At 36.2% G+C, this 23,555-nt stretch overlaps 2 protein-coding genes across 2 annotated transcripts; both read left to right on the top strand.

The window, feature by feature from the left end:
* The first annotated feature begins 5,840 nt into the window (after positions 1 to 5,840).
* Positions 5,841 to 7,489, top strand: LOC131032535 (cytochrome P450 71AU50-like). Its single transcript, XM_059211789.1, has 2 exons — positions 5,841 to 6,716; positions 6,878 to 7,489. The coding sequence occupies exons 1-2, from the start codon at positions 5,841 to 5,843 to the stop codon at positions 7,487 to 7,489; spliced, it is 1,488 nt and encodes a 495-aa protein (XP_059067772.1).
* A 9,853-nt stretch (positions 7,490 to 17,342) lies between these two features.
* On the top strand, positions 17,343 to 19,000 carry LOC131858528 (cytochrome P450 71AU50-like). Its single transcript, XM_059211788.1, has 2 exons — positions 17,343 to 18,218; positions 18,380 to 19,000. Exons 1-2 carry the CDS (start codon positions 17,343 to 17,345, stop codon positions 18,989 to 18,991), a joined length of 1,488 nt encoding a protein of 495 aa, XP_059067771.1. The 3' UTR covers positions 18,992 to 19,000.
* Positions 19,001 to 23,555: the final 4,555 nt, after the last annotated feature.

Genomic DNA, 23,555 nt, shown 5'->3' with positions numbered 1-23,555 from the left:
GAAGACACCACTCGCTCCAGCACCAAAATGGATGAAGCAAAAGTCAATGTAGGAAGTGATAAAGAATAACTAGGCTACACTGACCTAGGGGATAAATCTCTTGTCTTATACTGATAGTAAGCACAGTACATCAAATCAACACAGGAAAGCATGGGCCCCACTAGAGTAGGGAAAATATGATCGAATAAAAAATCTCCCCAAGCTATTAGGGTTTCGTATCAAGTGTCCTAGATGAAATGGATCCAACGCTCGTGAGAACTTCAAAATTTTATACACAACTAACGGGACTACGTCGACTTGTATTAGCCAAGTAATGCCCAAATTAATGTAAAATATTTCTGACTTGGAAATGATAGAAAAGTTTGATGAAACCATCTTGTGGCCGACGAGGACCATCAAGAACATGTTTCCAAAAGGAGGGATAGAGAAACCACCATGTGTCCTCTGGGTTGCTCAACATTTGTCATATGCAAACCTATGCCAACCATTCATGAATAGTCTCCTCTATGATGACATGGACTCTGCAAAATGGGTCAACTATTACACCCATGATAATTTGACCATTAAATTTAGCAGGGATGTATAGAGAAGCAAGCTCTCTACAATATGGGGAATCTAGGGGGGTGAATGATAATGACGTGTGAGACACCTTCCCCTTCTAGCTAGGAGGAAAAAAAATAGGAGTGATGGTAGCCATGTTCATAAATAGACCATCATCTGAAGGAGGCTCTGATGAAGAAATAAAATTTGTCAAATGTGGGTGAAATTTATTGGTGTAGATCTACAAATCACTATTGACCTTATCAATAAACTTGTTTTACTTATGATTTTTCTCACCAAATTTAATCCAACCATTGTTGATGTGGTCTTGGACAATATTTAAAAGATGATAACATTGATCATTATCATGACTAGGTACACAATGGTGATGAAATTTTTTTGTCGTATCAATGTAGATAGGGTTTGTTATCGGACAATGGTCTAACCTCAAGAAGGGTAATCAGATTATCTTGTAGCAATCGATGCATTATGCTTAAGTAGGATTCATTCAATTTAGAGAAGAATATTCTATTGTGATCCCTTTGTAGTAGCAAACAAAGGAACAACCACAACATTAGCTACAAGTTTGTTCTTTATAGACCCTTTCAAGGATGTGCCTGCGAAGGACCCAACGCGAGGGTTCGAAGTAGAATATTTGAAAAACGCCATGGTGTGCTGGTAGTTTGTGAGTGCAGAAAACATGTTGGAAAAGTTCTGGTAACGATCAAGAGACAACGTCTCCCTCAATGTCGGTTGCAGATTGCCAATGAACATCCTCTAGAAATCACTATCAGGGTTGGCAAAGGGGATCTTGGTAGAGATTGACTGATATCTCAAGATAATTTTTTTGACTTTTTTGTTGGGTTTTTTGTTACAGTGAACAAGGTCACTGATATTAACCCTTTTGCCAATGTTAGCCTAAAATCATTTAACAAACAGATCTATAAGTTGATCCCAGATACAGGTGGAATTATCTGGCAAGGAGGTATACCACTCTAACGTGCTTCCCTTAAGGGACCATGAGAACAGTTTAAGCAATACAAAGTCTAGATTGTGGTAATAACTACACATGGTCATAAAAGAGTAAATTTGCACATTAGGTTCCCAATCACTATTGAACCTATTGAAATTCAATGATTGCATCGCAGGAGGAAGGATAGTGTTCAGGATAGTGAGGTCAAGGGGACTCTTCCTATAGTATGCACATCTAGATGATTGAATAGAAGCAAAGGACATGTTTGTAAGTTGTGTTCTATAACTGTCCCTTGTTATGTTAGATAGTGTTCAAGAAACAATTAGAGGGTAGAGGAGTTAGAGGTGTGCCAAATATGCCACCATCTCCACTAGTATCCCCAAAATGACTAGTGCCAGTACAAGATGTAGTACTAGTACTGACTATAGAGATATGTATCTTGATGGAGGGAAAGATCAAGCTACTAGACATACCCATGTAACCCAATGGAGTGGATGAGGCATTGATGCTAGGAAAAGTAGAATCCACCATATGCATATTCAACCCTGATATATTAACATCAATCAGAGAACCAGAGGAGTCAGACTAGATGTCAGGAGGGGGTGCATCTTCCAAGGGTACACGACATAGAACAATCATGGACAATAACCTCAACATCTCTAACCCTTTCTTATCTAAGATGGGCATGTCTCTTCAAATGATAATCACATTCCCAGCCCGAGGGAGCACATTCTCCAGGTTAAAGGAACCCTTCTTCAAAATCTCTTAAGGTTCTCCAGTAGAGAAGGAATCCAATCAAAGTCAATAGTGACAACAAGGTCATGGTCAATGATAGGAGGAGAAGGCAATAGAGAGTTAATCCAGGAAGTCAATCTGAGAGCTACCAGATGATGAGTCTCCCATTAAAGCAATCTAGAGAGGATGAGAGGTGAATTGCTTGTTTGCGTGAGGTAGAGGATTTGTGATCATTGCACTAGGTAGAGGAGGACTACAACGATCAGGAGGAAAAGTCCATCTAGATGTCCCCCTCACTATGACTCCTATGGAAGTATGGGTTGTAAAGCTCATAAATAAGCCTCACAACAATTAGACGACAATATAGGGACACGGAGGGTTTCATTTTCTAATAAACAATTCTATATGTAAAGATAAAGAAAAACAAATACAAATGCTAAAAATGGAGATGGAAGATACGCTCTCTTTTTTATTAGATTTTAGATATATGCAATGAACTAAAAGATAAATACATGATACAATAAAGAAAACAGCTTCACATTAGGTTCACCAAAATATAGTGGAGCAAATTTGTTACCTCAAGGATGATGGATCCTAGAGAACAAATCGACCCTCTAGTACATCTTCTATATTGGCAAAAAGGGTGAGTCAAGGGATACCAAATAAAAAAGGTAGGCTAGCACTAGATAGAAAGAGCCCCCAGACAACCCTAACAAGTCTCTATGCAAATGACAAGTGTGTGTATCTAAGACTACAACATGACGACGTCCTGTACGGACATACATAGAAAGTTGCATACGACACTAAATGTCTGTATGGATGCAAAAAAGGTAAAATAACTGAAAGATGTAAAAAATTCAGATATAAGAAATAAAATAAAAGGACAGAGGGTAAGGCAAAAGATGAACACACAAGAGGTCCAAGCTATGAGGCCTTCCGCTAAGTGAGCTCCTCATGAACACAAACCTGCACAAATGCAAAGGAGGAAAATGTTGGGGGTTGTGTTTTAGATTTTCTACCTCTATGGACAACAAAGTAAATTCAAACAAAAAAGGTAGATAAATAAGGATAGATAATAAATAATAAGAGATTAACGAAATATAGATTAAAGGAGAATTTATAAAACAATATGAGAGAGAGAGAGATCAAAAGAGATAACTCCCCCATGAAGCTCAAAATAAGATTCTTTGAAAATGTTGTGTGTTCTCTAATCTTGCAATAATGGCAGACTAATGAAAACCTGTTAATATTGCTCAAGAAGATTGCCAATAGCTTTTGTCTACAAGAAATGATGTAGAATTCTCAGAAATGCTTTAAATGGGAGAGACATAGGCCCTAGAAGGAAAATGGATGTCAATGGGTGCTTGTAGAGGTGTTTGGATTTCTTCTAGGTGTAGTTGAAACACACAAATGGCCACCTATGGACTATCAGATTCATAGGACACTAACACATCGAGCATGACAAGTCAGCAGAGTTGGTAAGATTCTAGTATAGAGATGATGGAGCGATCTAGGTGGGCCAAAAGATAAAAGTAGTGGTACATGACCTCTGATGACGAGGAGGATTATGACATTTATTGTGCTAAATTGTACAAGGTGTAATTTTTTTTCTTACAATTACTCTTGACCCTTCATCCCCTCACTGCCATTATCCTTCCTAGGGTCGATGGTGGGGGTAGATATTTTTTGCATGATGGTCTCACTCTCCTAGGTCTTAGGCTACCCCTTGACGGTCTATTCGTGGGTCCACCAAAGCTATATGATTTCGCTCCACCTCTCCACCTCCTTGGGGAGAAGTTGGAGCCTCTACTGTTGGTGGTGATGGTTTCTCTACTGGATGTGTTGGATCCTCCTAGGGACGTGGTTCTGGTTGCCCCACCACCGTGCCCTCCAAAGGGTTACCTTGACTTGCCCTTGCTATTACTCCTTAGCATTTTGTGGCTCCTAAAGAAGAAAAAGATGATAAAGATGATGCTTGCTAGTATATTCCTAACGTCACTCCACACCTAGTGATACATGGGGTACCTAAATCAAATGATAAGGATTTTCCCCTACTGCTGACAGGAATTGCTCTCACCACTTAGCAAATTTTAGGATTTTTATGCTTTATGCTCTAGGATTTAGCTCTCTGACTAGTTTTTTGGTTTGTTGTTCTATCACCTGTGACTCTTGAGGTGTGTCGTGTGTTCATCTACCTTTATTCTTTTAATATGTATTCTAATTTTTAATTAATGAAATTTTATACCCATATTCATAAAAAAAATGATCATGATAGATTTACTCTTTATTCAAAGTATATAAAGGAAGAAAATGCTATGAATAAGATATTAATTTGGCTATATATCAATTTTCATAGAACTTTAGATTTAAACTTTCATTTCAGAACACAAAACAACATTGAATAATCATCTTTTATCTGTACAGCGAGCGATTTCTCTTCATAGGAACTAGATAAAAGCAAAGCAAGAAACTCACAACTACCCCTTACTAAAATAGTTTGATGTGTTCCTTGCTCTCCTATCTTATCCTTAATAAAAAGAAGTATTTAGTGGACTTTAGTATCAGTCCTATAAATTTATTAACCTTAAATATTTAATAATCAATAATTAATTATTATATATAATAATTAAAATATTAATAATTATATCTTATTATTACTATTTAAAAATCTTTAAAATTAAATTAGTGTTAATATTCATTATAAATAATTTTATTAAAAAATTATTTTTAAAATTTAAATTTAAATTATTTTGTGTAATATTAATCATTACTAATTTATTATTAGTAATTAATTACCATGCTTATGTCAAAACAAGAATAAAATATTGAAAGTTAAATATCTATTATGACTAAATTAGTATAAAAAATACTATTTAAAATAAAATCAAAAATTTTAATTAATTTCATATTAGTCATTATTAATTTATTGTTTGTAATAAATTAAGATCTCCAAAGTCACGCTAAAAATTATTCAAAGTTCAATATTCATTATAAAAAATTATTGTTTAAAATAAAATAAATTTTCTTAATTAATTTTATGTTAATCATTATTATTAATTTATTGTTTGTAATTAATTAAGATCTGTAAAGTCAAACTTAAAAGAAAATACTTGTAGGTTAAAGTGAAAAAAAACACACCAGTTGTTTAGTTAACATACAAAAGCTTTCGGTTTAGTAATAATATGAGGGAAACCACATACAACAAGCCAACAAACGAGGTTTTCTAGGCACATTTAACTTTTGCTTTGTTTCTCTCAATGTATGTGAGATAAAGAACTCAACACACAGCACATAAAGATGTTATGCATCTTATGTGATCATTGTTATTATTTTGTTGTCTTTTTTATTAGATTTCTGATAATTCAGCATCAGCAATTGAGGCTTGTGGGCCTGGCCACCTAAGTGAATGCTTAGAGTGTGCCGGTTAAGCCGGCCCGTAGGAAATTGAATCTGGTGCAGCATTGAGCAGGAAAGTTAGTCTTCAATGAGCAGAATTTAGTCCAAGAACGTGCCCGACTTTTGGCCGGCAAGTTGCTTTAAATACTGATAAGTTGATATCAAAGATATGCAAGCCGGGCTATCCAAACGAAACATGGCATGGCTCAATTTCCCTGCAGTGGAGCTGGGTTTTTCGCTCATCTTCCTCTGGATAATATACAGATTTCTGACAGCAAGCAAGAGAAACAAAGGAAAGTTGGGATTGCCACCAGGGCCACGGCCATGGCCACTAGTAGGCAATCTCCATCTCTTGGGAACCTTTCCTCCCAAGTCCGTGACTCAGCTCGGAAAAAAGTACGGACCCATTATGTTTCTACGCCTGGGCTCGGTACCCACGGTTGTGGCCTCTTCTCCTGCCATGGCCAAAGAGTTTCTTAAAACCCATGATTTGATCTTCGCCAGCAGACCAGCTACATCGGGGGCCAAGTACCTGGGCTACGAGCGCAGAGACGTGGCGCTGGCCCCCTATGGAGAATACTGGCGGCAGATGAGAAAGTTGTGCACGATGGAATTACTGACGACCAAGAGAACGGAGTCATTCAGGTGGGTAAGAGAAGAAGAGGCGACAGCCATGGTGAGATCTGTGTGGGAAGGAATTGAGAAGGGCATGCGTTCCGTCGAACTGCGGAATCTCATCTCCACCCTCTCACTCAACACTATCTGCAGAATGTTTGCAGGCAGAAGATACTCCGAACTGAGCGGAGGCGATTCGTTTTTAGAGATAATGACTGAAATTATGCATCTGTTGGGAGTAATTATTGTGGGGGACTACATTCCCTCTCTTTCCTTTCTTGATTTGCAAGGCTACCGCCGCCGTATGAAGGCCGTTCATAAAGCATACGATGCGTTTGCCGAGAAGCTGATCGATGAGCGCGTTGAGCTGAGGAGGAGGAGGAGTAAAAGGTCGGACAATCCGGACCTTTTGGACGTGATGCTGGACATGGGTGAGAGCGAAAGTTCCGAGATTCAAGTCTCTCGCCTTTCAATCAAAGCAATCATCTTGGTCGGTTCAGTTTCAATAATTGCCATTGCTAGTTCAATGTTAGGATTTGTTCTTTTTCTCTAGTCAAATTGTGAAATTACAATTTTCTGCTACGATCTCACTAACCAACGAGTTCAATGCTTTCGCAGGATATGCTACTTGCTGGAGTAGACACATCTCTTATAACTATAGAATGGGCGATGACTGAGCTGCTGAGAAACCCTAAAGTAATGGCAAGGGCGCAACAAGAGATTGAATTGCAGGTTGGGAGAGATCGCATTGTAAGGGAGAGTGATCTTGTAAACTTAGATTACTTGCGGTGTGTGATGAAGGAAACATTTCGATTACATCCAGTAGGGGCCTTTATGGTGCCACACGAATCCACTGAGGGTTGCAATGTGGGAGGATATTACGTTCCACCAAAAACAAGGTTGCTTGTGAATGTTTGGGCAATGGGAAGGGATGATTGTATTTGGAAAGATCCTTTAGAATTCAAGCCTGAAAGATTTATTGGGTCAAGCATAGATCTGAAAGGCCAACACTTTGAATTGTTGCCATTCGGAGCAGGGAGGAGGGGATGCCCCGGAATGTCCATGGGGAGTTCCGTTGTTCACTTGGCTGTGGCTCAGCTCATACATTGCTTTGATTGGAGTGTGGAGGGTGAGGTGAATAGGGAAGAAGAGTTTGGTTTGAGCTTACCTAAAAAGCTTCCTCTTTCTGCTCTTCCCTCCTGGAGGCTCACCACTGAAGGGCCACCATAGCCTTGGATAGAGTTGAGAGATAAACTATTAATATAGACACTAAAAACCATCCCACCACTCTAACTGCGAATATAGGTTATCACTGCCATCTAGTAGTTGGCGAATACTTAAGTCCTTTCCAGTACTGAATATTAATATCAATAATAAATTAGATAAATGTGATTAAAACTAATTTATTTAATGTACTTGAAGAGCTATGAATTGGCATTCACATTATTTTGAAGATAACATAAATAAATGGCGGATGTTGATTTTTATTTGTTTTTAAAAGTAGAATTGAAATAATATTTTAAAATTTATTTTATTTGGAAAATTTGTTTAATTTGATCTTAATTGATTATATAATTATTTTCTATGATTTTCTTAAGAAAATATTTGATAATTGTTCTAAAAGAGCATTGATTAACCATTATAAATAAGTTAAAGTATTGCCTATATTAATTGAGAAAGAAACAGCAATATTTTATGTTACACATGTAACATGTGGTAAAGAGTAAAATAAGTGTTAGTTGTTCTAAAAGACATTTTCTTAAATATTGTGAATAAGTTAGATTAATGTTTATATGAAATGAAAGAATTTTGAGCAATATTACATGTTATGATAAAGAGAAAAATAATTGATAGTAAATGTTCTTTTCAACTATAGTGGGTTGAACAACTATTTTGGATGTCTTTGAAAATTGATAAGTTCAAATTAGAAACTAATTTACCATTTTGAAAGAAATTTTTCTTTTAGGAGTTTCCTAATGTAACATAGCTTCTTTTCATCTTGAGATTCTTGTTGAGATGAATGATATAATAGGTAATTTATAATGTTTGAATTAAACATAAATTAGCATATATATTATTATATATATAAATTAAGCCAACTAATATGGAGGCTTTAATTTTCAAGCAATAAAATTAAGTTATTGAAATAATAGAACAATTAAAGCATCTATATCTGTCAGCTTAAGTTATTGAAAGAACCAGGAAAGAAAACCATCAAACCCATAAAATCCCATGCAACCAATACATATATCTTGAGGGAGATCAAAATTTCCCCATGGGATGAATAATAATAATAATACTTTTCTAAATTTAATAATATTTTTTATTTAAATTATTTAAATCAATTTAGAGCGAAATTAATAATTTATTTAACCTAAATACTTTGAGTTTAATAAGATTACTTCAGCATTTATTAAAAAAACAATTTGACCTTTAGTAAGGGTAAACCCAAATTAAAACATAATCATTATAAAACTTTAATGTTGATTTCTTTCTGATGTTTAATTAGGTTTATATGAAGAATTGTAATTCTTTTAATATTATGGTTTAATTTATGTTATTCCTTATTTAGATCAAGATTTCTCTTTTTTATTTTAAAATAACATTGAGTTGCATATAGTGTTAGTTTTAAATTTGTTTTTGTGTTAATCACAAAGAAACATAAACATATAAAGTGGAATAATAAAACCCCAATTTATTCTACCTTGTAAACTTAATTTTTTGAGAAAAATATAAAATTTACAGAAAATTTACTAGAAATAGAGAAACCAAATATATTTTGAAATGTTTTAAAACCTCTCTCATCCATTATTATTTACTTCTACTTGTAAAATATCTTAGGTAAATCGATGTGTAAAGGAGACCATTTATATGTTTCTTCACCTTCTTCATTATCTATTTCTATTTTACAAATTTGATGATATTCTTTGTCAACCGACACAATGCAATTGTGTATTTATAAAAAACTCCTTGTGCGCCCCATCTATTTATGAGTTGTTGATTCCAAATAGTGTCCATTTGAGATGCAAATTGCATACAAAATGGTTGTCCATGATAGTGTAGGTTTGATGGGCCAATAGTACTCATATGTGGTCCTCTAAGCATTATTGTTAAAGAAAGCGGCCCATTTCCTTCAAATATAGTTTAATAGTCGATTTCAGGTCTCATTGGAGGCGACTCAAACTAAACTTCTCCTGAAACAAATTGTACATCTGATGGATCACAATTTTCATAACTGATTAATTATGTGATTTTAGGATATCTGTAGAACTGATCAAAATTTATAACAGCTGGTGGTCAAAAAGTAACTATGCTATTGTAAGGAGAAGAGCAGTTGTGGTACATAAACATATTAAGATGTTTCCGTGGAATGCCACCATTAGCTGGTGATACATAAATATCCACATCATCAAAGATGAATGCAAGAGGATAGGGGGTTTCGATAGTTTGGCGTCAAAACCCATAGCAGTGAGAAAAAAAATGTAATAAAATTGCAAGATGGGTATATCGTCATAGCGCCAAACTTATCAAATTTGAAGAACAACACATGAAGACGGATAAAATAAAAATTTGGTTCAACATGGAAGTAGACCAAAGATGGCCCCATTTTTTTTCATCGTTCTCGAACATAATTAAGCAAGATAGGAAAAATCATAGAAGAAGTAGAGAGACAAATAGAAGAAGGTGCATGATTGAAAAATCTCCTGTATCTAAGGATCTACGGAGTAACTCGGGTCCTATAGGAAAGCATAATAGATAAAGACAGTGAGCCTCTGGTATCCTAGAACCTATGCAATAACCTAGGTCCTCAAGGAGGGGACAAACATATAAAACAAGTGCGGAGATACACAATCAAGCTCACATGAAAAAACATGGAGATAAAAGATAAACATCCTAAAGGTTATCCCATAGGATATCATCATTTTCCCAATCTAGATCATAGGGAGAAGGAGGATAAGCTTGGATAGGAACTACCTAAAATAACATCACTAAGAATGTTACCAGCAGCAAGGGTGAGGGGCGAAGCAACAGCAACGTCTGTGTCCATAAACTTGGAGGAGGCAAGGGTGAATGATCAAAAATATATCATAGACAATTTTGAGACTTCCTTAAAGGAGATGAAGAAGATATCCTCCATAGAGGAAGCTAGTGACTTAATCGGAGGAGATAAAACAAGAATAGGATTGTCATTCTCCAAAGGAGGGACAATGAAAAAATTAGGAAAAGGTGGAGCCTTCTCAATGAAACACATAGAAATAGGAAAAGCAACAGATAGTGAAGGAGGTAAAGAAAAGGACAAGAAGCATACCTGTGAGGATTTTCATCATAAAAAATTTGGGATGGGCCCCTGCTCAAACTTGTGTTTGGTGGAGAAACAGGTCTTCTATCAACCGTAATAGGCTAAATAACCCTCGGAAAACTCTGATGCACTAACGACTGTGAAACAGAAGGAGAAGATAAAGTTGTGCTAGACACTACCTGCATGTACAACATATCAATAGGCCCAGACAATAGAGGTATGTTTGGCAAGGAGGTAGTTAGGGGTGGTCGCAAAGAAGGAGTAATAAAATCCTGCACCCATTTAGAAGGAAGTTCATCAATAGGCCCTCAACCAGCAGCAAGTAAAACCAAAGATGATGCAAAAATAAGAGAAGCTCATGAAACAATATCCGATGCGACAAAACTTGGTGCTGAAGATAAATCAGTAGATTGTAGAGAAATATCGCATTCTCGAGCCCTAGTCCATCTATAGCGCTTATGCACATGCACATGTTGATTATGATGAATATGAGGGCCAACAACTAAAGCCCAAGAGGATTGAAGAGCATCATGCTCCATAGGTGAGGCCACTTAAACTATTTAGGAACAAGAGAAGGCCCAACAGATGTGATTAGTATGATATTTATAGTAGCAGGAACCCTACCTTGCTCCTCCTGAGGAATGATTGGAGGAATAAGGGGTGCTGGCGTGGCCTGTGAAGAAGTTATTATAGATAAATGGGAGAAAGGGAAACACATCTTCGGACGATAATGAGAAGGCCAAGGGATATCAACCAAGATTTGGAGCTCAAAGGGAGGGTGGGTCATAGACTTGGATGTTGTGGGTGCCTTTCCCGTATCTGCATTAAGGGCGGACATGGGAATAGAGCACACCACTAGAAGTCACACAATCTAGGTCAAACAAAAAGGTCTACTCGAGGGATTGGGTTTAACCTCATCCCTTGATGATTAAGAAGTAGAAGACACCACTCGCTCCAGCACCAAAATGGATGAAGCAAAAGTCAATGTAGGAAGTGATCACGAATAACTAGGCTACACTGACCTAGGGGATAAATCTCTTGTCTTATACTGATAGTAAGCACAGTACATCAAATCAACACAGGAAAGCATGGGCTCCACTAGACTAGGGAAAATATGATCGAATAAAAAATCTCCCCAAGCTATTAGGGTTTCGTATCAAGTGTCCTAGATGAAATGGATCCAATGCTCATGAGAACTTCAAAATTTTATACACAACTAACGGGACTACGTCGACTTGTATTAGCCAAGTAATGCCCAAATTAATGTAAAATATTTCTGACTTGGAAATGATAGAAAAGGTTGATGAAACCATCTTGTGGCCGACGAGGACCATCAAGAACATGTTTCCAAAAGGAGGGATAGAGAAACCACCATGTGTCCTCTGGGTTGCTCAACATTTGTCATATGCAAACCTATGCCAACCATTCATGAATAGTCTCCTCTATGATGACATCGACTCTGCAAAATGGGTCAACTATTACACCCATGATAATTTGACCATTAAATTTAGCAGGGATGTATAGAGAAGCAAGCTCTCTACAATATGGGGAATCTAGGGGGGTGAATGATAATGACGTGTGAGACACCTTCCCCTTCTAGCTAGGAGGAAAAAAAATAGGAGTGATGGTAGCCATGTTCATAAATAGACCATCATCTGAAGGAGGCTCTGATGAAGAAATAAAATTTGTCAAATGTGGGTGAAATGAATTGGTGTAGATCTACAAATCACTATTGACCTTATCAATAAACTTGTTTTACTTATGATTTTTCTCACCAAATTTAATCCAACCATTGTTGATGTGGCCTTGGACAATATTTAAAAGATGATAACATTGATCATTATCATGACTAGGTACACAATGGTGATGAAATTTTTTTGTCGTATCAATGTAGATAGGGTTTGTTATCGGACAATGGTCTAACCTCAAGAAGGGTAATCAGATTATCTTGTAGCAATCGATGCATTATGCTTAAGTAGGATTCATTCAATTTAGAGAAGAATATTCTATTGTGATCCCTTTGTAGTAGAAAACAAAGGAACAACCACAACATTAGCTACAAGTTTGTTATTTATAGACCCTTTCAAGGATGTGCCTGCGAAGGACCCAACGCGAGGGTTCGAAGTAGAATATTTGAACAACGCCATGGTGTGCTGGTAGTTTGTGAGTGCAGAAAACATATTGGAAAAGTTCTGGTAACGATCAAGAGACAACGTCTCCCTCAATGTCGGTTGCAGATTGCCAATGAACATCCTCTAGAAATCACTATCAGGGTTGGCAAAGGGGATCTTGGTAGAGATTGACTGATATCTCAAGATAATTTTTTTGACTTTTTTGTTGGGTTTTTTTGTTACAGTGAACAAGGTCACTGATATTAACCCTTTTGCCAATGTTAGCCTAAAATCATTTAACAAATAGATCTATAAGTTGATCTAAGATACAGGTGGAATTATCTGGCAAGGAGGTATACCACTCTAACGTGCTTCCCTTAAGGGACCACGAGAACAGTTTAAGCAATACAAAATCTAGATTGTGGTAATAACTACACATGGTCATAAAAGAGTAAATGTGCACATTAGGTTCCCAATCACTATTGAACCTATTGAAATTCAATGATCGCATCGCAGGAGGAAGGATAGTGTTCAGGATAGTGAGGTCAAGGGGACTCTTCCTATAGTATGCACATCTAGATGATTGAATAGAAGCAAAGGACATGTTTGTAAGTTGTGTTCTATAACTGTCCCATGTTATGTTAGATAGTGTTCAAGACACAATTAGAGGGTAGAGGATTTAGAGGTGTGCCAAATATGCCACCATCTCCACTAGTATCCCCAAAATGACTAGTGCCAGTACAAGATGTAGTACTAGTACTGACTATAGAGATATGTATCGTGATGGAGGGAAAGATCAAGCTACTAGACATACCCATGTAACCCAATGGAGTGGATGAGGCATTGATGCTAGGAAAAGTAGAATCCACCATATGCATATTCAACCCTGATATATTAACATCAATCAGAGAACCAGAGGAGTCAGACTAGATGTCAGGAGGGGGTGCATCTTCCAAGGGTACACGACATAGAACAATCATGGACAATAACCTCAACATCTCTAACCCTTTCTTATCTAAGATGGGCATGTCTCTTCAAATGATAATCACATTCCCAGCCCGAGGGAGCACATTCTCCAGGTTAAAGGAACCCTTCTCCAAAATCTCTTAAGGTTCTCCAGTAGAGAAGGAATCCAATCAAAGTCAATAGTGACAACAAGGTCATGGTCAATGATAGGAGGAGAAGGCAATAGAGAGTTAATCCAGGAAGTCAATCTGAGAGCTACCAGATGATGAGTCTCCCATTAAAGGAATCTAGAGAGGATGAGAGGTGAATTGCTTGTTTGCGTGAGGTAGAGGATTTGTGATCATTGCACTAGGTAGAGGAGGACTACAACGATCAGGAGGAAAAGTCCATCTAGATGTCCTCCTCACTATGACTCCTATGGAAGTATGGGTTGTAAAGCTCATAAATAAGCCTCACAACAATTAGACGACAATATAGGGACACGGAGGGTTTCATTTTCTAATAAACAATTCTATATGTAAAGATAAAGAAAAAGAAATACAAATGCTAAAAATGGAGATGGAAGATACGCTCTCTTTTTTATTAGATTTTAGATATATGCAATGAACTAAAAGATAAATACATGATACAATAAAGAAAAAAGCTTCACATCAGGTTCACCAAAATATAGTGGAGCAAATTTGTTACCTCAAGGATGATGGATCCTAGAGAACAAATCGACCCTCTAGTACATCTTCTATACTGGCAAAAAGGGTGAGTCAAGGGATACCAAATAAAAAAGGTAGGCTAGCACAAGATAGAAAGAGCCCCCAGACAACCCTAACAAGTCTCTATGCAAATGACAAGTGTGTGTATCTAAGACTACAACATGACGACGTCCTGTACGGACATAAATAGAAAGTTGCATACGACACTAAATGTCTGTATGGATGCAAAAAGGGTAAAATAACTGAAAGATGTAAAAAAATTCAGATATAAGAAATAAAATAAAAGGACGGAGGGTAAGGCAAAAGATGAACACACAAGAGGTCCAAGCTATGAGGCCTTCCGCTAAGTGAGCTCCTCATGAACACAAACCTGCACAAATGCAAAGGAGGAAAATGTTGGGGGTTGTGTTTTAGATTTTCTACCTGTATGGACAACAAAGTAAATTCAAACAAAAAAGGTAGATAAATAAGGATAGATAATAAATAATAAGAGATTAACGAAATATAGATTAAAGGAGAATTTATAAAACAATATGAGAGAGAGAGAGAGGTCAAAAGAGATAACTCCCCCATGGAGCTCAAAATAAGATTCTTTGAAAATGTTGTGTGTTCTCTAATCTTGCAATAATGGCAGACTAATGAAAACCTGTTAATATTGCTCAAGAAGATTGCCAATAGCTTTTGTCTACAAGAAATGATGTAGAATTCTCAGAAATGCTTTAAATGGGAGAGACATAGGCCCTAGAAGGAAAATGGATGTCAATGGGTGCTTGTAGAGGTGTTTGGATTTCTTCTAGGTGTAGTTGAAACACACAAATGGCCACCTATGGACTATCAGATTCATAGGACACTAACACATCGAGCATGACAAGTCAGCAGAGTTGGTAAGATTCTAGTATAGAGATGATGGAGCGATCTAGGTGGGCCAAAAGATAATAGTAGTGGTACATGACCTCTGATGACGAGGAGGATTATGACATTTATTGTGCTAAATTGTACAAGGTGTAATTTTTTTTCTTACAATTACTCTTGACCCTTCATCCCCTCACTGCCATTATCCTTCCTAGGGTCGGTGGTGGGGGTAGATCTTTTTTGCATGATGGTCTCACTCTCCCAGGTCTCAGGCTACCCCTTGACAGTCTATTCGTGGGTCCACCAAAGCTATATGATTTCGCTCCACTTCTCCACCTCCTTGGGGAGAAGTTGGAGCCTCTACTGTTGGTGGTGATGGTTTCTCTACTGGATGTGTTGGATCCTCCTAGGGACGTGGTTCTGGTTGCCCCACCACCGTGCCCTCCAAAGGGTTACCTTGACTTGCCCTTGCTATTACTCCTTAGCATTTTGTGGCTCCTAAAGAAGAAAAAGATGATAAAGATGATGCTTGCTAGTATATTCCTAACGTCACTCCACACCCAGTGATACATGGGGTACCTAAATCAAATGATAAGGATTTTTCCCTACTACTGACAGGAATTGCTCTCACCACTTAGCAAATTTTAGGATTTTTATGCTTTATGCTCTGGGATTTACCTCTCTGACTAGTTTTTTGGTTTGTTGTTCTATCACCTGTGACTCTTGAGGTGTCTCGTGTGTTCATCTACCTTTATTCTTTTAATATGTATTCTAATTTTTAACTAATGAAATTTTATGCCCATATTCATAAAGAAAATGATCATGATAGATTTACTCTTTATTCAAAGTATATAAAGGAAGAAAATGCTATGAATAAGATATTAATTTGGCTATATATCAATTTTCATAGAACTTTAGATTTAAACTTTCATTTCAAAACACAAAACAACATTGAATAATCATCTTTTATCTGTACAGCGAGCGATTTCTCTTCATAGGAACTAGATAAAAGCAAAGCAAGAAACTCACAACTACCCCTTACTAAAATAGTTTGATGTGTTCCTTGCTCTCCTATCTTATCCTTAATAAAAAGAAGTATTTAGTGGACTTTAGTATCAGTCCTATAAATTTATTAACTTTAAATATTTAATAATCAATAATTAATTATTATATATAATAATTAAAATATTAATAATTATATCTTATTATTACTGTTTAAAAATCTTTAAAATTAAATTAGTGTTAATATTCATTATAAATAATTTTATTAAAAAAATTATTTTTAAACTTTAAATTTAAATTATTTTGTGTAATATTAATCATTACTAATTTATTATTAGTAATTAATTACCATGCTTATGTCAAAACAAGAATAAAATATTGAAAGTTAAATATCTATTATGAATAACTTAGTATAAAAAATACTATTTAAAATAAAATCAAAAATTTTAATTAATTTCATATTAGTCATTATTAATTTATTGTTTGTAATAAATTAGGATCTCCAAAGTCATGCTAAAAAATATTCAAAGTTCAATATTCATTATAAAAAATTATTGTTTAAAATAAAATAAATTTTCTTAATTAATTTTATGTTAATCATTATTATTAATTTATTGTTTGTAATTAATTAAGATCTGTAAAGTCAAACTTAAAAGAAAATACTTGTAGGTTAAAGTGAAAAAAAACACATCAGTTGTTTAGTTAACATACAAAAGCTTTCGGTTTAGTAATAATATGAGGGAAACCACATACAACAAGCCAACAAACGAGGTTTTCTAGGCACATTTAACTTTTGCTTTGTTTCTCTCAATGTATGTGAGATAAAGAACTCAACACACAGCACATAAAGATGTTATGCATCTTATGTGATCATTGTTATTATTTTGTTGTCTTTTTTATTAGATTTCTGATAATTCAGCATCAGCAATTGAGGCTTGTGGGCCTGGCCACCTAAGTGAATGCTTAGAGTGTGCCGGTTAAGCCGGCCCGTAGGAAATTGAATCTGGTGCAGCATTGAGCAGGAAAGTTAGTCTTCAATGAGCAGAATTTAGTCCAAGAACGTGCCCGACTTTTGGCCGGCAAGTTGCTTTAAATACTGATAAGTTGATATCAAAGATATGCAAGCCGGGCTATCCAAACGAAACATGGCATGGCTCAATTTCCCTGCAGTGGAGCTGGGTTTTTCGCTCATCTTCCTCTGGATAATATACAGATTTCTGACAGCAAGCAAGAGAAACAAAGGAAAGTTGGGATTGCCACCAGGGCCACGGCCATGGCCACTAGTAGGCAATCTCCATCTCTTGGGAACCTTTCCTCCCAAGTCCGTGACTCAGCTCGGAAAAAAGTACGGACCCATTATGTTTCTACGCCTGGGCTCGGTACCCACGGTTGTGGCCTCTTCTCCTGCCATGGCCAAAGAGTTTCTTAAAACCCATGATTTGATCTTCGCCAGCAGACCAGCTACATCGGGGGCCAAGTACCTGGGCTACGAGCGCAGAGACGTGGCGCTGGCCCCCTATGGAGAATACTGGCGGCAGATGAGAAAGTTGTGCACGATGGAATTACTGACGACCAAGAGAACGGAGTCATTCAGGTGGGTAAGAGAAGAAGAGGCGACAGCCATGGTGAGATCTGTGTGGGAAGGAAGTGAGAAGGGCATGCGTTCCGTCGAACTGCGGAATCTCATCTCCACCCTCTCACTCAACACTATCTGCAGAATGTTTGCAGGCAGAAGATACTCCGAACTGAGCGGAGGCGATTCGTTTTTAGAGATAATGACTGAAATTATGCATCTGTTGGGAGTAATTATTGTGGGGGACTACATTCCCTCTCTTTCCTTTCTTGATTTGCAAGGCTACCGCCGCCGTATGAAGGCCGTTCATAAAGCATACGATGCGTTTGCCGAGAAGCTGATCGATGAGCGCGTTGAGCTGAGGAGGAGGAGGAGTAAAAGGTCGGACAATCCGGACCTTTTGGACGTGATGCTGGACATGGGTGAGAGCGAAAGTTCCGAGATTCAAGTCTCTCGCCTTTCAATCAAAGCAATCATCTTGGTCGGTTCAGTTTCAATAATTGCCATTGCTAGTTCAATGTTAGGATTTGTTCTTTTTCTCTAGTCAAATTGTGAAATTACAATTTTCTGCTACGATCTCACTAACCAACGAGTTCAATGCTTTCGCAGGATATGCTACTTGCTGGAGTAGACACATCTCTTATAACTATAGAATGGGCGATGACTGAGCTGCTGAGAAACCCTAAAGTAATGGCAAGGGCGCAACAAGAGATTGAATTGCAGGTTGGGAGAGATCGCATTGTAAGGGAGAGTGATCTTGTAAACTTAGATTACTTGCGGTGTGTGATGAAGGAAACATTTCGATTACATCCAGTAGGGGCCTTTATGGTGCCACACGAATCCACTGAGGGTTGCAATGTGGGAGGATATTACGTTCCACCAAAAACAAGGTTGCTTGTGAATGTTTGGGCAATGGGAAGGGATGATTGTATTTGGAAAGATCCTTTAGAATTCAAGCCTGAAAGATTTATTGGGTCAAGCATAGATCTGAAAGGCCAACACTTTGAATTGTTGCCATTCGGAGCAGGGAGGAGGGGATGCCCCGGAATGTCCATGGGGAGTTCCGTTGTTCACTTGGCTGTGGCTCAGCTCATACATTGCTTTGATTGGAGTGTGGAGGGTGAGGTGAATAGGGAAGAAGAGTTTGGTTTGAGCTTACCTAAAAAGTTTCCTCTTTCTGCTCTTCCCTCCTGGAGGCTCGCCACTGAAGGGCCACCATAGCCTTGGATAGAGTTGAGAGATAAACTATTAATATAGACAATAAAAACCATCCCACCACTCTAACTGGGAATATAGGTTATCACTGCCATCTATTAGTTGGCGAATACTTAAGTCCTTTCCAGTACTGAATATTAATATCAATAATAAATTAGATAAATGTGATTAAAATTAATTTATTTAATGTACTTGAAGAGCTATGAATTGGCATTCACATTATTTTGAAGATAACATAAATAAATGGCGGATGTTGATTTTTATTTGTTTTTAAAAGTAGAATTGAAATATTATTTTATAATTTATTTTATTTGGAAAATTTGTTTAATTTGATCTTAATTGATTATATAATTATTTTCTATGATTTTCTTAAGAAAATATTTGATAATTGTTCTAAAAGAGCTTTGATTAACCATTATAAATAAGTTAAAGTATTGCCTATATTAATTGAGAAAGAAACAGCAATATTACATGTTACACATGTAACATGTGGTAAAGAGTAAAATAAGTGTTAGTTGTTCTAAAAGACATTTTCTTAAATATTGTGAATAAGTTAGATTAATGTTTATATGAAATGAAAGAATTTTGAGCAATATTACATGTTATGATAAAGAGTACAATAATTGCTAGTAAATGTTCTTTTCAACTATAGTGGGTTGAACAACTATTTTGGATGTCTTTGAAAATTGATAAGTTCAAATTAGAAACTAATTTACCATTTTGAAAGAAATTTTTCTTTTAGGAGTTTCCTAATGTAACATAGCTTCTTTTCATCTTGAGATTCTTGTTGAGATGAATGATATAATAGGTAATTTATAATGTTTGAATTAAACATAAATTAGCATATATATTATTATATATATAAATTAAGCCAACTAATATGGAGGCTTTAATTTTCAAGCAATAAAATTAAGTTATTCAAATAATAGAACAATTAAAGCATCTATATCTGTCGGCTTAAGTTATTGAAAGAACCAGGAAAGAAAACCATCAAACCCATAAAATCCCATGCAACCAATACATATATCTTGAGGGAGATCAAAATTTCCCCATGGGCTGAATAATAATAATAATACTTTTCTAAATTTAATAATATTTTTTATTTAAATTATTTAAATCAATTTAGAGGGAAATTAATAATTTATTTAACCTAAATACTTTGAGTTTAATAAGATTACTTCAGCTTTTATTAAAAAAACAATTTGACAATTGGTCCCGACAACTTTTGCTTAAATTTGCAGGACAGCGCCGTATCGACATTTTACTGCTAATTTCAGGTCCACAGCTTCATCCTATAATCCGAACTCAGTTTATAAGCAAATCTTTTTTCACTTTCTATGCATTCCTAGCTTAATTCCTCTATCAACATTCTTTACAAAAGAGGGTAGCCTTGCTGTCTTGACCCTTGAAATTCATTTAGCATCCAATCTTGCATTGTGTGGGATTGGATCTTATGAGTTTCAACCCCTCTTTTGAATGTAAAGTCTCTCCCTTAAGTGAAAACTATCGAATCCTAGCAAACCTCCCTTCTCTCTCCTCGGAGTTGGAAGAGGGGAGGACAACTAGGGTTTGATCGCGATTTTCCGCTTTACATTTTGGTGAACCCAACGTGAACATCCTTTTTGATTTTTCATGCTTAGATCTGAAAATTGATTCCTTGATTACATTTCCATGTTTGATCTTTTGCAAAATTTTAGAGGTGATTGCATACAAACCCTAAATTTTCTTTTTGAACATTGAACTTGCGAAATATTTAATTGTTAATGCTTGCTTCAGATCTACTTTTCTATTACAAATTATCAATTCATATCTGTGCTTTAATTTTGAAAATTAAGTGGTTAAGTGTCAAAACCCTAATTTTTGAAACCCTCTTGATTCAACCTTTGTCCGACAATTTCACTGATCAAAACATCTCCAAATCAGCTGTAACTTTGGATTCCGCAATAAAATCACAATATCTTTCATCCCTGAAAATTTGGAAAAAAGTTGCGAGGACCGTGTGCACTCCGAGCGCCATCGTCCCCGACATTTTTTCTGAAATTTCGGGAGCGAGATCTTACTGTATTTTCCTGCTAAAATCCAAAATTTTGGCTGATTTTATCAATTATAACACTTTCAAAATTACAGTCAAAGTTGGTCTTGTGATTGCTTGGATTAAGGCTCCTAATCATTCAAAAATTGTGGAAATTGAAACTTTGTGTCAAAATTGTGTTTCTTACTGTCCTAAATCTGAAAAGTGTGTTTGCATTCATTCGAAATTTTAGTGCTTTATTCAAATTCTTGCAATTTGTGACTTTTGAAATTAAGTGCTTAATTACAACAACTTCGATTTCCGCTTTCAAAATTGAATTTTGCGTGAAATTGAGTGAATTTTTGAATTTCAAAATTTGCATTGCTTTTGACATTCCCTGTAAAATCATAAAATTCAAAATTTCAGTTTCCCTCTCTTTTTCAAAATTCAAATTTTGCATTTTTTGACAATCTTGATAGGGTTCAATTTCGAATTTGCAACTTTAATTAGGCCTATTTACAGATCGTAAAATCACTCAATTTTTTCAGATTAGCTCTAAAATCATCATACCTTTCATCCCTGCAAATTTCGAAAAAAGTTGCAAGGACCGTGTTGCACTCCGAGCGCCACGGTCCCGAACATTTTTTCCAAAATTTCGGGAGACTGTCGTGATTGCATTTAACAGCTTAAATTTGGAAGATTGGCTGGTTTTACTGGAAATTGCTACCTCTAAAATCAAAATCTTTTCTCTCTCTCTAGTGCATGAGTTTTACAACAACAAGCCCTACTTACACTTTTCCCGTTAGACGAAGCCGTAGAATTAAGTCTTTCCGAGGTTTAACTACCGAGGAGATGGAACCTAATTTGAATAGGGTTTTTAACGAGGACATGGGAAATTCCTCTAATCCTCCTAATGATGAAGAAGCTCTCCATGAGGTTTCTGTAGAACAACTTTCGAAATTGGATAACCAATTTGACGATTTTCACCAATGGATGTCTCATGAGTATCCCGATAGTCAAGCTCTTCCTTTAATTGAGGGTCTAAAACGTATGCTTCAAAGTGATAAGAATGGAATTGATATTTTGCGTGGTATTTCACACATTGTGAATTCGAATGTGATGCCTATGAAGAGTTGTGCTGAATCTTTAGGTTATACACAACCTCCCACACAAGCCAATCATTCTATTCCTTTGACAACTCCTATTGCTAGCATACCTACCTTTACATCAAACATCATGGCTACTTCTATACAAGACATTCCCCCTGTGATCACTAGTCATGGGGGCAATCCTTCCTCTTCAATTAACCCTATTCCTTCATTTAATCCGACTTCTTCATTCATTCCTTCAATGAGTGTCCCTATTACATCTCCACAAATGAACATGACGCAAGGGGGCAATTCATTTAATCATTCCATTCCTCCTTGTAGTGTTCCTCCTATCCAATCATCTCCTATGACTACCTATCATAGGGTCCCACCACCTTATTCTCTACCTTCTTTCAATAACATAACACCTCCATCTCAATCTAACACACCTAATATGAACTCTTCGACTGAAGCGACCATTAATAATCTTGCACAAACTGTCTCTTCTTTACAGCAACAAATTACCTCTATGAATCAATCTAAGTTTAGTGTGCCCACATTTGATGTTGCAAGCCCACTTTCTCTTGACATTGTTCGAGCTATCCCTCCTAAACATGTTGAAATCCCGCATTTGGAGCTTTATCATGGTAAAGGTGATCCTCTAACACATGTTAAGACTTTTCAAACAATATGTACTGATTTTGCTTATGACCCAAGGTTGCTTGCAAAACTATTCACTAGAACATTAAGAGATAAAGCCCTACAATGGTATTGCTCGTTACCTTCTTATTCTATTACTTCTTTTGAACAACTTGCAAATGCTTTCATTCAACAATTTCAAAACAATATAAGTCCTAAAGTTACTTTGATTGATTTAATGCATTGTAAACAAGGTGTTAAAGAAAAATTGACTGATTTTATTGGTAGATATAAGCATTTGTATGCTCAAATTTCTTTTCCAGTGCCTGATAATGATATTCAAAGAATCTTTATTTCTAATTTGCAAAAAGATATTCGAGACAAACTTCTGTTTTCTGAGTTTACTTCTTTCCAACAATTGTGTGCCACTCTTCACAATTATCAACTGGCTGTGAGTCAAATGGAACAATCACATCCTATGGCTCCGAGTGATAAGGGTGATAGCAGTCAACAACCATTTGGAAAGTTTAAACCGAACAGAGATTCCATCAAATTCAATGAAAACATCATCAACAACAATGTGAATGCAGCATCAGGTGTGCCTCCTATTTCTAAATTTTTCAAGAAAGAAAGAAAGTATACTCCTTTGAATGAATCATTGCATGGTATTATGAATAAGTTATTGGAACAAAATGTGCTTACTCTTCCTCCTATAAGGCAAATTGATCCTGCAAAGATTACTTCACCTTATTTTGATCATAAAGTTTTTTGTCACTTTCATCATCAGCTTGGTCATGATACTGAAAAATGTTTTTCTTTAAAGGGTAAAATT

This window comes from Cryptomeria japonica, chromosome 9 (assembly GCF_030272615.1).
Source record: "Cryptomeria japonica chromosome 9, Sugi_1.0, whole genome shotgun sequence".
Classification (NCBI taxonomy): Eukaryota; Viridiplantae; Streptophyta; class Pinopsida; order Cupressales; family Cupressaceae; genus Cryptomeria; species Cryptomeria japonica.
This window is presented reverse-complemented; position numbering and strand designations above follow the sequence as displayed.

Coding starts and splice junctions, on each gene's coding strand:
- LOC131032535 (XM_059211789.1), top strand. CDS start 5,841: ATGGCATGGCTCAATTTCCCTGCAGTGGAGCTGGGTTTTTCGCTCATC. Junction 6,717..6,877: donor GCGAAAGTTCCGAGATTCAA/GTCTCTCGCCTT, acceptor ATGCTTTCGCAG/GATATGCTACTTGCTGGAGT.
- LOC131858528 (XM_059211788.1), top strand. CDS start 17,343: ATGGCATGGCTCAATTTCCCTGCAGTGGAGCTGGGTTTTTCGCTCATC. Junction 18,219..18,379: donor GCGAAAGTTCCGAGATTCAA/GTCTCTCGCCTT, acceptor ATGCTTTCGCAG/GATATGCTACTTGCTGGAGT.